Raw genomic sequence first — 10802 nt, 5'->3', positions numbered from 1 at the left:
TAAAATGTCTGCCTTACCATGTACCGAAATCATTTGATATTCTACCAGTTGAATTAACCTCAAAAATGATCTATGTCATGAATGTAACTGCCGCCGTTATATCATTACATCATACAGGAAAAATGCTATGTGGGAAAATACTTAAGCAGTTCAACTCCATAAGAGAAAATGCCTCAGTTGAAATTAATTTTTTACACTAAAATCATAGACTGTAAAAAAATCATAGTCTATGACTAAAATCCATAATATAACTTTCAGCACTCTACAGACTTCTTTAAATCTAAAGCAGCTTACATATTTATTAGTATAACAGTATGTGCACACCCACAGAATCAAACACATGAACTTGGTGTTGTTAGCATCACACGTTACCTGAGTTACCTGGTGATTTACAAGACTATCAGACAGGCCTTTAGAACTTCTGTGTCCAGCAGTGAAGCGATACTCTCTCTTTCCTTCTGGAGATAACAAGATTAAAATATCGCTGTGGTTACAAAACTAAAAAAGTGAGCCCCACCAAATCATCTTCCTGCAGTCTCGACAGTTCCTGTTTTCCACAGGTGCTGTATAAATAAACCCGACTTGGATGTGCCTTGCCTTCCTAATGAGGCATTTTTGCTCAGGGGCTTTTTAATAGCCTTTGCTACTGTCAGGCTGGCGCTAAACAGTGCAATTAATGTAACTGTTCGCCCCATGCAGTCTGGGTACATACAGATCCCCATCAGTTACTAATCATTGTAGAGATCAGACCAGAGTGATGGTCACTCAGAATCAGAGGGCAGACACACACACACACACACACACACACACACACAAAGTTCAATCAGCAGCTATAAAAGGAATACCAGCCCCTTCTGTCTCTCTCTGCTATGGGTGACTGCATATGTGTGCTAGATGAGAGCAGACAGCATTGGTAGTAATGACGGCACTGCTGGACCGTGCTGAAGGAGGCCAACATCATGGGTGAACACCAGGAGGCCTCGGAAGGAGGTGCTGAGCAGGACAGGGAGGCGACTCCTTCCAGATCCAGGTTTCCTGCAAATGAAATAGTGCTGGATTTATAGGGAACTGTGCGTTTAACTCGAATGCAGAACCGGAAGAACAAGCTCCAATGAGTCTGACCTTTGTGGAGCTGTTCCTCTCCCATCCTCTCCCCTCTCCTCTCCTCTCCTCTCCTGTCCTCTCTCCCCTCCTCTCTCTTCTCCTCTCCCCTCCTCTCCTCTCTCCCCTCCTCTCTCCTCTCCCCTCCTCTCCCCCCTTCCTCTCTCTCCTCTCCTCTCCTCTTTCCCCTCCTCTTCCTTCCTTTCCTCCTCTCCTCTCTCCCCTCCTCTCCCCTCCTTTCCTCTCTCCTCTGTCCTTTCCTCTCCTCTCCCCTCCTCTCCCCCCTTTCCTCTCTCCTCTCTCCTCTCCTCTCCTCTCTCCCCTCCTCTCCCCTCCTTTCCTCTCCTCTCCCCTCCTCTCCTCTCTCCTCTCTTCTCTCCCCTCCTTTCCTCCTCTCCTCTCCTCTCGTCTCCTCTCTCCTCTCATCCTCTCCTCTCCTCTCTCCCCTCCTCTCTCCTCTCCTCTCCCCTCCTTTCCTCTTCTCCTCTCTCCTCTCGTCTCCTCTCTCCTCTCCTCTCTCCTCTCCTCTCCCCTTCTTTCCTCTCTCCTCTCCTCTCTCCCCTCCTCTCCTCTCTCCCCTCCTCTCTCCTCTCCTGTCCTCTCCCCTTCTTTCCTCTCTCCTCTCCTCTCCCCTCCTCTCCTCTCTCCCCTCCTCTCTCCTCTCCTCTCCTGTCCTTTTCTCTGGCTTCCTGCACTGGTGTGGAGTGTGTGAAAACAAGCAGTTTCCTGTTCTGGAAGGCCATTCTTCCCTCCTGTGCTTCTTATGTTCTTCACATATTTTGCAGGACTGGAAATGGACTTCACACTGTTGTGAAGCCTGCTTGTTATGCACACACCCATCACACACATCACACATGCATATCGGAGCTTTTAAGATCTTGGGTGTTTAAGTTTTACTCTTGTGAGTCATATTTGAATAGTGACATGTACTTGTGCAGAACAGACTCGCATGCTATTTGCGGAATGTGCTGCGTTGGCTGTGAAGACTGCTCTATTTCTGTCTGCAGACTAATGGGTACATGACCTCAGGCAAGATGCAGCTCCATCCAGGCCTTACGCATTCTGAAGTGTTTGAATCCCTACGCTGTCTGCAAACCGTTCTTTGGGCAAACGTGCATGAGAAGCATTTCATTTCCGCGCAGTGTGCTACCAGTGAGACGTGCCGACGACTGGAGCCAAACCACTTTACTTCCAGCTGAATTATCCCAATATTTGAATTCACCTTTTATCCAGTGAAGCTCTCTCTGTCTCCCTCTCTCCCTCCCCCAGTATGGGCTACTGTATTCTACTGGTGCATGGGCTGAACAGGCTGGGAGCACTGGTAGGCCGCTGGGGTGCGGCTGCTCTCACTGTCTCCATGCTGCTCCTGGTCCTCCTTTTCTCCTGGAAGACCGTGCAGCAGAACGAGATCTGGCTCTCCCGAGAGGCGCTCTTCAGGTGCGTGTGGGCGTGTGTGTGACACTGAAGTAGAGGCAGTGCGCTTTCTTTTACTGTCAGTTTTCTTTCTCTCTCAAGGTCAGCGTAGTACATTTGAGCTAGCACACGTGGGCGTAGGGAGAGAGCGAGCTTTGTGTTTGCTTTTTGTGTTTGACTGGAGTCTGGATGGTTCTCACTCCTCTTTTCTTCTTCTTCTTCTTCTCCTCCTCCTCCTCTCAGGTCTGGTATTCAAACGTTACCTCACAATGCTAAAGTTCACTACAACTATGCCAACTTCCTGAAGGACAGAGGTCAAAACGAAGAAGCCATTCACCACTATAAAACAGCCCTCAGGTCTGTGTGTGTGTGTGTGTGTGTGTGTGTGAGTGTGCGCCATTGTGTTTGTTTTCGGAAATACGAGTAAACCAGCAGAACAAGGGGAACTGTTCTGTGTCTTCCTGTTTTTCCATAGAACCACAGAGCCTTTTTCTTAATTATATGATGAAAATGGAAGTGGGGCTTCAGTGAGTGTGTTCTTCAGTGAGTGTGTTCTTCAGTGAATGTGTTCTTCAGTGAGTGTGTTCTTCAGTGAGTGTGTTCTTCAGTGAATGTGTTCTTCAGTGAGTGTGTTCTTCAGTGAATGTGTTCTTCAGTGAATGTGTTCTTCAGTGAGTGTGTTCTTCAGTGAATGTGTTCTTCAGTGAGCGTGTTCTTCAGTGAGTGTGTTCTTCAGTGAATGTCTTCTTCAGTGAATGTCTTCTTCAGTGAATGTGTCCTTCAGTGAATGTCTTCTTCAGTGAGTGTGTTCTTCAGTGAGTGTGTTCTTCTGTGAGTGTGTTCTTCAGTGAGTGTGTTCGTCAGTGAGTGTGTTCTTCTGTGAGTGTGTTCTTCAGTGAATGTGTTCTTCAGTGAGTGTCTTCTTCAGTGAGTGTGTTCTTCAGTGAATGTCTTCTTCAGTGAGTGTCTTCTTCAGTCAGTGTGTTCTTCAGTGTGTTCTTCAGTGAATGTCTTCTTCAGTGAATGTGTTCTTCAGTGAGTGTGTTCTTCAGTGAGTGTGTTCTTCAGTGAATGTGTTCTTCAGTGAGTGTGTTCTTCAGTGAATGTGTTCTTCAGTGAATGTGTTCTTCAGTGAGTGTGTTCTTCAGTGAATGTGTTCTTCAGTGAGCGTGTTCTTCAGTGAGTGTGTTCTTCAGTGAATGTCTTCTTCAGTGAATGTGTTCTTCAGTGAGTGTGTCCTTCAGTGAATGTCTTCTTCAGTGAGTGTGTTCTTCAGTGAGTGTGTTCTTCTGTGAGTGTGTTCTTCAGTGAGTGTGTTCGTCAGTGAGTGTGTTCTTCTGTGAGTGTGTTCTTCAGTGAATGTGTTCTTCAGTGAGTGTCTTCTTCAGTGAGTGTGTTCTTCAGTGAATGTCTTCTTCAGTGAGTGTCTTCTTCAGTGAATGTGTTCTTCAGTGAGTGTGTTCTTCAGTGAGTGTGTTCTTCAGTGAATGTGTTCTTCAGTGAGTGTGTTCTACAGTGAGTGTGTTCTTCAGTGAGTGTGTTCTTCAGTGAATGTGTTCTTCAGTGAGTGTGTTCTACAGTGAATGTGTTCTTCAGTGAGTGTGTTCTTCAGTGAATGTGTTCTTCAGTGAATGTGTTCTTCAGTGAGTGTGTTCTACAGTGAATGTGTTCTTCAGTGAGTGTGTTCTTCAGTGAATGTCTTCTTCAGTGAGTGTGTTCTTCAGTGAATGTGTTCTTCAGTGAGTGTGTTCGTCAGTGAGTGTGTTCTTCTGTGAGTGTGTTCTTCAGTGAATGTGTTCTTCAGTGAGTGTGTTCTTCAGTGAGTGTGTTCTTCAGTGAATGTGTTTTTCAGTGAATGTGTTCTTCAGTGAGTGTGTTCCTCAGTGAATGTGTTCTTCAGTGAATGTGTTCTTCAGTGAATGTGTTCTTCAGTGAATGTCTTCTTCAGTGAATGTCTTCTTCAGTGAGTGTGTTCTTCAGTGAATGTCTTCTTTAGTGAGTGTGTTGTTCAGTGAGTGTGTTCTTCAGTGAGTGTGTTCTTCAGTGAATGTGTTCTTCAGTGAGTGTGTTCTACAGTGAATGTGTTCTTCTGTGAGTGTGTTCTTCAATGAATGTGTTCTTCAGTGAGTGTGTTCTTCTGTGAGCGTGTTCTTCAGTGAGCGTGTTCTTCAGTGAGCGTGTTCTACTGTGAGTGTGTTCTTCGGTGAGTGTGTTCTTCGGTGAGTGTGTTCTTCTGTGAGCGTGTTCTTCAGTGAGCGTGTTCTTCAGTGAGCGTGTTCTTCTGTGAGCGTGTTCTTCAGTGAGCGTGTTCTTCAGTGAGTGTGTTCTTCAGTGAATGTCTTCTTCAGTGAGTGTGTTCTTCTGTGAGTGTGTTCTTCAGTGAATGTCTTCTTCAGTGAGTGTGTTCTTCAGTGAATGTGTTCTTCAGTGAGTGTGTTCGTCAGTGAGTGTGTTCTTCTGTGAGTGTGTTCTTCAGTGAGTGTGTTCTTCAGTGAGTGTGTTCTTCAGTGAATGTGTTCTTCAGTGAATGTGTTCTTCACTGAGTGTGTTCCTCAGTGAATGTGTTCTTCAGTGAATGTGTTCTTCAGTGAGTGTGTTCTTCAGTGAATGTGTTCTTCAGTGAATGTCTTCTTCAGTGAGTGTCTTCTTCAGTGAGTGTGTTCTTCAGTGAGTGTGTTCTTCAGTGAGTGTGTTCTTCAGTGAATGTGTTTTTCAGTGAATGTGTTCTTCAGTGAATGTGTTCTTCAGTGAATGTGTTCTTCAGTGAATGTCTTCTTCAGTGAATGTCTTCTTCAGTGAGTGTGTTCTTCAGTGAATGTCTTCTTTAGTGAATGTGTTCTTCAGTGAGTGTGTTGTTCAGTGAGTGTGTTCTTCAGTGAGTGTGTTCTTCAGTGAGTGTGTTCTTCAGTGAATGTGTTCTTCAGTGAATGTGTTCTTCAGTGAGTGTGTTCTACAGTGAATGTGTTCTTCAGTGAGTGTGTTCTTCAATGAATGTGTTCTTCAGTGAGTGTGTTCTTCTGTGAGCGTGTTCTTCAGTGAGCGTGTTCTTCAGTGAGCGTGTTCTACTGTGAGCGTGTTCTTCGGTGAGTGTGTTCTTCGGTGAGTGTGTTCTTCTGTGAGCGTGTTCTTCAGTGAGCGTGTTCTTCTGTGAGCGTGTTCTTCTGTGAGCGTGTTCTTCAGTGAGTGTGTTCTTCAGTGAATGTCTTCTTCAGTGAGTGTGTTCTTCAGTGAGTGTGTTCTTCAGTGAATGTCTTCTTCAGTGAGTGTGTTCTTCAGTGAATGTGTTCTTCAGTGAGTGTGTTCGTCAGTGAGTGTGTTCTTCTGTGAGTGTGTTCTTCAGTGAATGTGTTCTTCAGTGAGTGTGTTCTTCAGTGAGTGTGTTCTTCAGTGAATGTGTTCTTCAGTGAATGTGTTCTTCACTGAGTGTGTTCCTCAGTGAATGTGTTCTTCAGTGAATGTGTTCTTCAGTGAGTGTGTTCTTCAGTGAATGTGTTCTTCAGTGAATGTCTTCTTCAGTGAGTGTCTTCTTCAGTGAGTGTGTTCTTCAGTGAATGTCTTCTTCAGTGAGTGTCTTCTTCAGTCAGTGTGTTCTTCAGTGAGTGTGTTCTTCAGTGAATGTGTTCTTCAGTGAGTGTGTTCTTCTGTAAGTGTGTTCTTCAGTGAATGTGTTCTTCAGTAAGTGTGTTCTTCAGTGAGTGTGTTCTTCTGTGAGCGTGTTCTTCAGTGAGTGTGTTCTTCAGTGAGTGTGTTCTTCTGTGAGTGTGTTCTTCTGTGAGTGTGTCCTTCAGTGAATGTCTTCTTCAGTGAGTGTCTTCTTCAGTCAGTGTGTTCTTCAGTGAATGTCTTCTTCAGTGAGTGTCTTCTTCAGTCAGTGTGTTCTTCAGTGAGTGTGTTCTTCAGTGAATGTCTTCTTCAGTGAGTGTGTTCTTCTGTAAGTGTGTTCTTCAGTGAATGTGTTCTTCAGTGAGTGTGTTCGTCAGTGAGTGTGTTCTTCAGTGAATGTGTTCTTCTGTGAGTGTGTTCTTCTGTGAGTGTGTTCTTCAGTGAGCGTGTTCTTCTGTGAGCGTGTTCTTCAGTGAGCGTGTTCTTCAGTGAGTGTGTTCTTCTGTGAGTGTGTTCTTCTGTGAGTGTGTTCTTCAGTGAGTGTGTTCTTCTGTGAGTGTGTTCTTCTGTGAGCGTGTTCTTCAGTGAGCGTGTTCTTCTGTGAGTGTGTTCTTCAGTGAGTGTGTTCTTCAGTGAATGTGTTCTGTGAGTGTGTTCTTCTGTGAGTGTTCTTCAGTGAGTGTGTTCTGTGAGTGTGTTCTTCTGTGAGTGTTCTTCAGTGAGTGTGTTCTTCTGTGAGTGTGTTCTTCAGTGAGTGTGTTCTTCAGTGAGTGTGTTCTTCTGTGAGTGTGTTCTTCAGTGAGTGTGTTCTTCTGTGAGTGTGTTCTTCAGTGAGTGTGTTCTTCAGTGAGTGTGTTCTTCTGTGAGTGTGTTCTTCAGTGAGTGTGTTCTTCAGTGAGTGTGTTCTTCTGTGAGTGTGTTCTTCAGTGAGTGTGTTCTTCCTCTTCTTCCTGCGTTCTTTTCCCCTCTCCCCTCCTCTGTCTTTTATAAGTGTCCATGGTCCTATAGCCCGTCGCTATTCAAGCGGTGGGGTGAGTGTAATTTGACAACTCTAGTGGGAACTGATGATGTCTGGTTCCCACCGAGACTGGTGTTCTCTCTCCCAGCTGCTCTGTGGTTCCCGCCCTGAGACTGGTGTTCTCTCTCCCAGCTGCTCTGTGGTTCCCACCCTGAGACTGGTGTTCTCTCTCTGAGCTTTTGTGCAGCCTAATGAAGCCTCCACAGACCCTCCACTGTCATTGCCATTAGATTCAGAGCTACTGAAGCCAGACGTCTTTGTGCCATTAGACTTAGTCATCATTCTTTCATGCATTCTTTCTAACTTTTTTACTGTCTGTCTTCTACTTTCCTTTTTTTGCTTTGTCATCTCCATCTTTCTCTTTATTTCTCTCTCTCTCTCTCTCTCTCTGCCTCTCTCTCTCTCTCTCTCTCTCTCTCTCTCTCTCTCTGCCTCTCTCTGCCTGTAGGTTGTACCCTCGACACGCCAGTGCTATGAATAACCTGGGCACGCTGACTCATAGTGGCGAGGAGGCAGAACTTTACTACAGGAAGGCTCTCGACATCAACCCCCAACACAACCGAGCGCTCTTCAACCTGGGCAACCTTCTCAAGTAATGCACGCGCATACATCAGCCTGCATGCATGTGCATCAATGTAGCTTTTATTCTACTAACGATGTTGGTATTGATGGCGGCGGTGATGATGATGATGATGATGATGATGATGATGATGCAGGTCCCAGGGCAAAGAGGAAGAGGCCGAGGGAATACTCAAGGAGTCGATACGCTTTGGCCCGCAGTTTGCTGATGCCTACTCCAGCTTAGCCTCTCTCTACGCTGATCAGGTTGCACTCTCTCTCTCTCTCTCTCTTTCTCTCTCTCTCTCTCTCTCTCTCTCCCCACTCGGTCTGTCTCTCTATCACCCTGTATCACGCCTTCTTGTCCATATTAAGTCCCGTAGTGACCTCAGAGTGTCCTTTTTGTTTTCAGAGGGAAGCCCTTTTTAATGCTTTTAGTCAGGATCTAAGTTTTCTAAGTCTCTGCGTTTCCTTGCTGGTGTCTTTGATGAGGCTTCCACCACATGTTTTTATTTTCAGTTATCTTTATGGGTCAAAGCATTGCCAATTGATCCGTGTTGGAAAGGTTTGGGGAAAGCTAGGATCAGGGCGGTTCAGTGGGATGCAGACCCTGGACAGCTCTCAGAGGGTGAGGGGCTCTGGCACAGATATTTGCACCATTACGAATGGTGTTTTGACCTTTGCTGACATTCTTTGGTGACGCCTACATCTGCTTGAATGTGGATTGTTGTCTCTTAAACTGATGGTCTAAAATAAATTTTAAAACTCAGCTCTTTCTCTCTCTGTCTGTCTGTCTCTATCTGAAATCTGTCTCTCTTTCAACAATCAGTCTCTGTCTCTTCATCCGTCTTCTATGGACCACTTCTATAAGGTCAAAGTTTATGTATATTAAATTTTAGCAGAGTGGGGGTTTTATGGCGAAGAGATGCAATAATAAGCCGTTCTGACGCACACGATCGTATGTTGTTGCAGAAGCGGTTTGCTGAGGCCAGTGAGATCTACACTAAAGGCATTGAGAACTGCCCTGACAGTTCCGACCTGCACAACAACTACGGCGTCTTCCTGGTGGACACAGGTCAGAGACGCACCTCTCAAACCCGCCTGCAGCACCAGGGAGCGTGCGGGTCGGCCCCTCTTAACCCCCTCCGCTCAAACTGCGCTTGGAGCACAGCACTCAAATGCCAGACCTGCACTCCGGCTTCCACTGGGAGTTAACCAGCTGATGTAACCGAGTGCTCATCTTTTTCTCACCAGACTCTTTGTAAAGTGTGGATGGAAAATCCCGTCGTTCCAGGAACTGAAAGGCTGTGATTGGAGTACTTCTGTTGTAGGACGCGAATAAATGAATCTAGGTTACAAGATTTTGGACAGGATACTGAATTTGAAATGGGGATTGAAGCCCTGTCATTTACGATACGTTTTATTGCCGGTCAAATGTTTATATCACAGTAACCTTGAGTTCAAGTGGAATACATCTGGTTTTTATATAGTGAATTAAAGATCCTTTTCTAATGTCTTTTTTCTCTTTCTCTGACTGTCTCGTTCTCTTTCAGGCAATGGTGAGCAAGCAGCCATCCACTACCAACATGCCGTGCGGTTGAAGCCGTCTCACTACGTTGCCATGGTGAACCTGGCTCGGCTACTGCGCTCCTCGAACGAAAGTAACGAGGCAGAGCTTTGGTACAAACGGTACGCTGATAGCCTGCCCCACAGCACCGGGACACGCCCATGCCCGGGACACGCCCATGCCTGGGACACGCCCATGCCTGGGACACGCCCACCTATGAGCTTGCGTGTGCGTGTGTGGATGGATGCAGGGCATTGCAGGTGGTGCGGAAGGTGGATATTCTGACTCCTCTGGGGGCGCTGTACTACAACACAGGCCGCTACGAGGAAGCTCTGCGGGTCTACCAAGAAGCCGCCTCGCTGCAGCCGGACAATCCGGACGTCTCCCTGGCCCTGGTGAGCCGGCTCAGCCCCAGCCCCGCCCACCGCCGTCCTCACTGAGCCTTCGCTGTTTTACAGAGGCTCTTAATAGTGGTTACAAAAATGCCAGCATTGCTGCAGCACTGATGTTTGATTGACATCAGTTTAAAACTACCTTGTTTGAAAAAAATTTAATAGTGGTGTGTTATATAATAGTGGTGTGTGTTTGGACACAGAAATGGCCATTAGTGTGAAATCAGTCTGCATTGGGCTGCCGTTTAATGGTGAATTTGTCATAGTAGCTGATGTTGTCTGGTTCCTGCCCTGAGACTGGTGTTTGGAGCAGCCTAATGACGCCTCCCCAGACCCTCTACTGTCATTCCCAAAGCCAAAAGCCAAATGTCTTTGTTCTGTTTGGTATACAAAAGATAATCCTTTTCCTCCCCCCCCCCTCGCTCCCTCTCTCCCTCTCTCCCTCTCCCCCTCGCTCCCTCCCCCCCTCTCTCCCTCCCCCCCTCTCTCCCTCTCTCCCTCTCTCCCAGGCCCAGGTCCTGGCTATGGCAGGCCGTTCCATAGAAGCAGAGAAAATGACTCTGGGCATCATTTCCAGGAGCAGCAGCTGCATTGAGTGCTACCGCCTGCTGTCTGCCATCTATAGCAGGCAGGGGAACCACACAGAGGTGTGATTCACACACACACACACACACACACACACACACACACACACACACATATATACATACATACATACATACACATAACACATACACACACAAACACACACACACACACACACATACACACACACACACACACACACACATATATACATACATACATACATACATACACATAACACATACACACACACACACACACATACACACACACCTACATACATACACATAACACATACACACACACACACACACACACACACACACACACACACATACATACATACATACACATAACACATACATACACACACACACACGCACACATATACACACACACATTCACTTAAACACCTTGAATAAATGAATAATCCACTCAGTCTCAGCCATTTCCACCCCGTGCAGGGTTTATAGGTAATGAGGAGTGATTTCACTGCCTCATGGGGGAGTGCCCCCTTGCTAAGCCCTGGATGAATTGTGTGCCGCTTCTCTCTTCTCAATTCTTA

At 46.3% G+C, this 10802-nt stretch overlaps 1 protein-coding gene across 7 annotated transcripts in view; it reads left to right on the top strand.

Moving 5' to 3' along the window:
• tmtc1 (transmembrane O-mannosyltransferase targeting cadherins 1) overlaps window positions 1-10802 on the top strand; it is a 35176-nt gene that overhangs the window by 21896 nt on the left and 2478 nt on the right. For 6 of the 7 annotated variants that reach the window (XM_035528018.1, XM_035528016.1, XM_035528015.1 and 3 more), the window contains 9 exons: window positions 2371-2538; window positions 2758-2871; window positions 7584-7727; window positions 7852-7960; window positions 8523-8564; window positions 8666-8768; window positions 9247-9382; window positions 9511-9655; window positions 10162-10299. In XM_035528018.1, coding sequence (XP_035383911.1) covers window positions 2371-2538; window positions 2758-2871; window positions 7584-7727; window positions 7852-7960; window positions 8523-8564; window positions 8666-8768; window positions 9247-9382; window positions 9511-9655; window positions 10162-10299 — 1099 coding nt within the window. The remainder of the gene's footprint in view (window positions 1-2370; window positions 2539-2757; window positions 2872-7583; window positions 7728-7851; window positions 7961-8522; window positions 8565-8665; window positions 8769-9246; window positions 9383-9510; window positions 9656-10161; window positions 10300-10802) is intronic. The other variant, XM_035528017.1, reaches the window with a different exon arrangement.

The sequence above is a fragment of the Electrophorus electricus genome, chromosome 7 (genome assembly GCF_013358815.1).
Source record: "Electrophorus electricus isolate fEleEle1 chromosome 7, fEleEle1.pri, whole genome shotgun sequence".
Lineage (NCBI taxonomy): Eukaryota > Metazoa > Chordata > Actinopteri > Gymnotiformes > Gymnotidae > Electrophorus > Electrophorus electricus.
The sequence above is the reverse complement of the archived record's forward strand: the minus strand, read 5'-3'. Positions and strand labels throughout refer to the sequence as shown.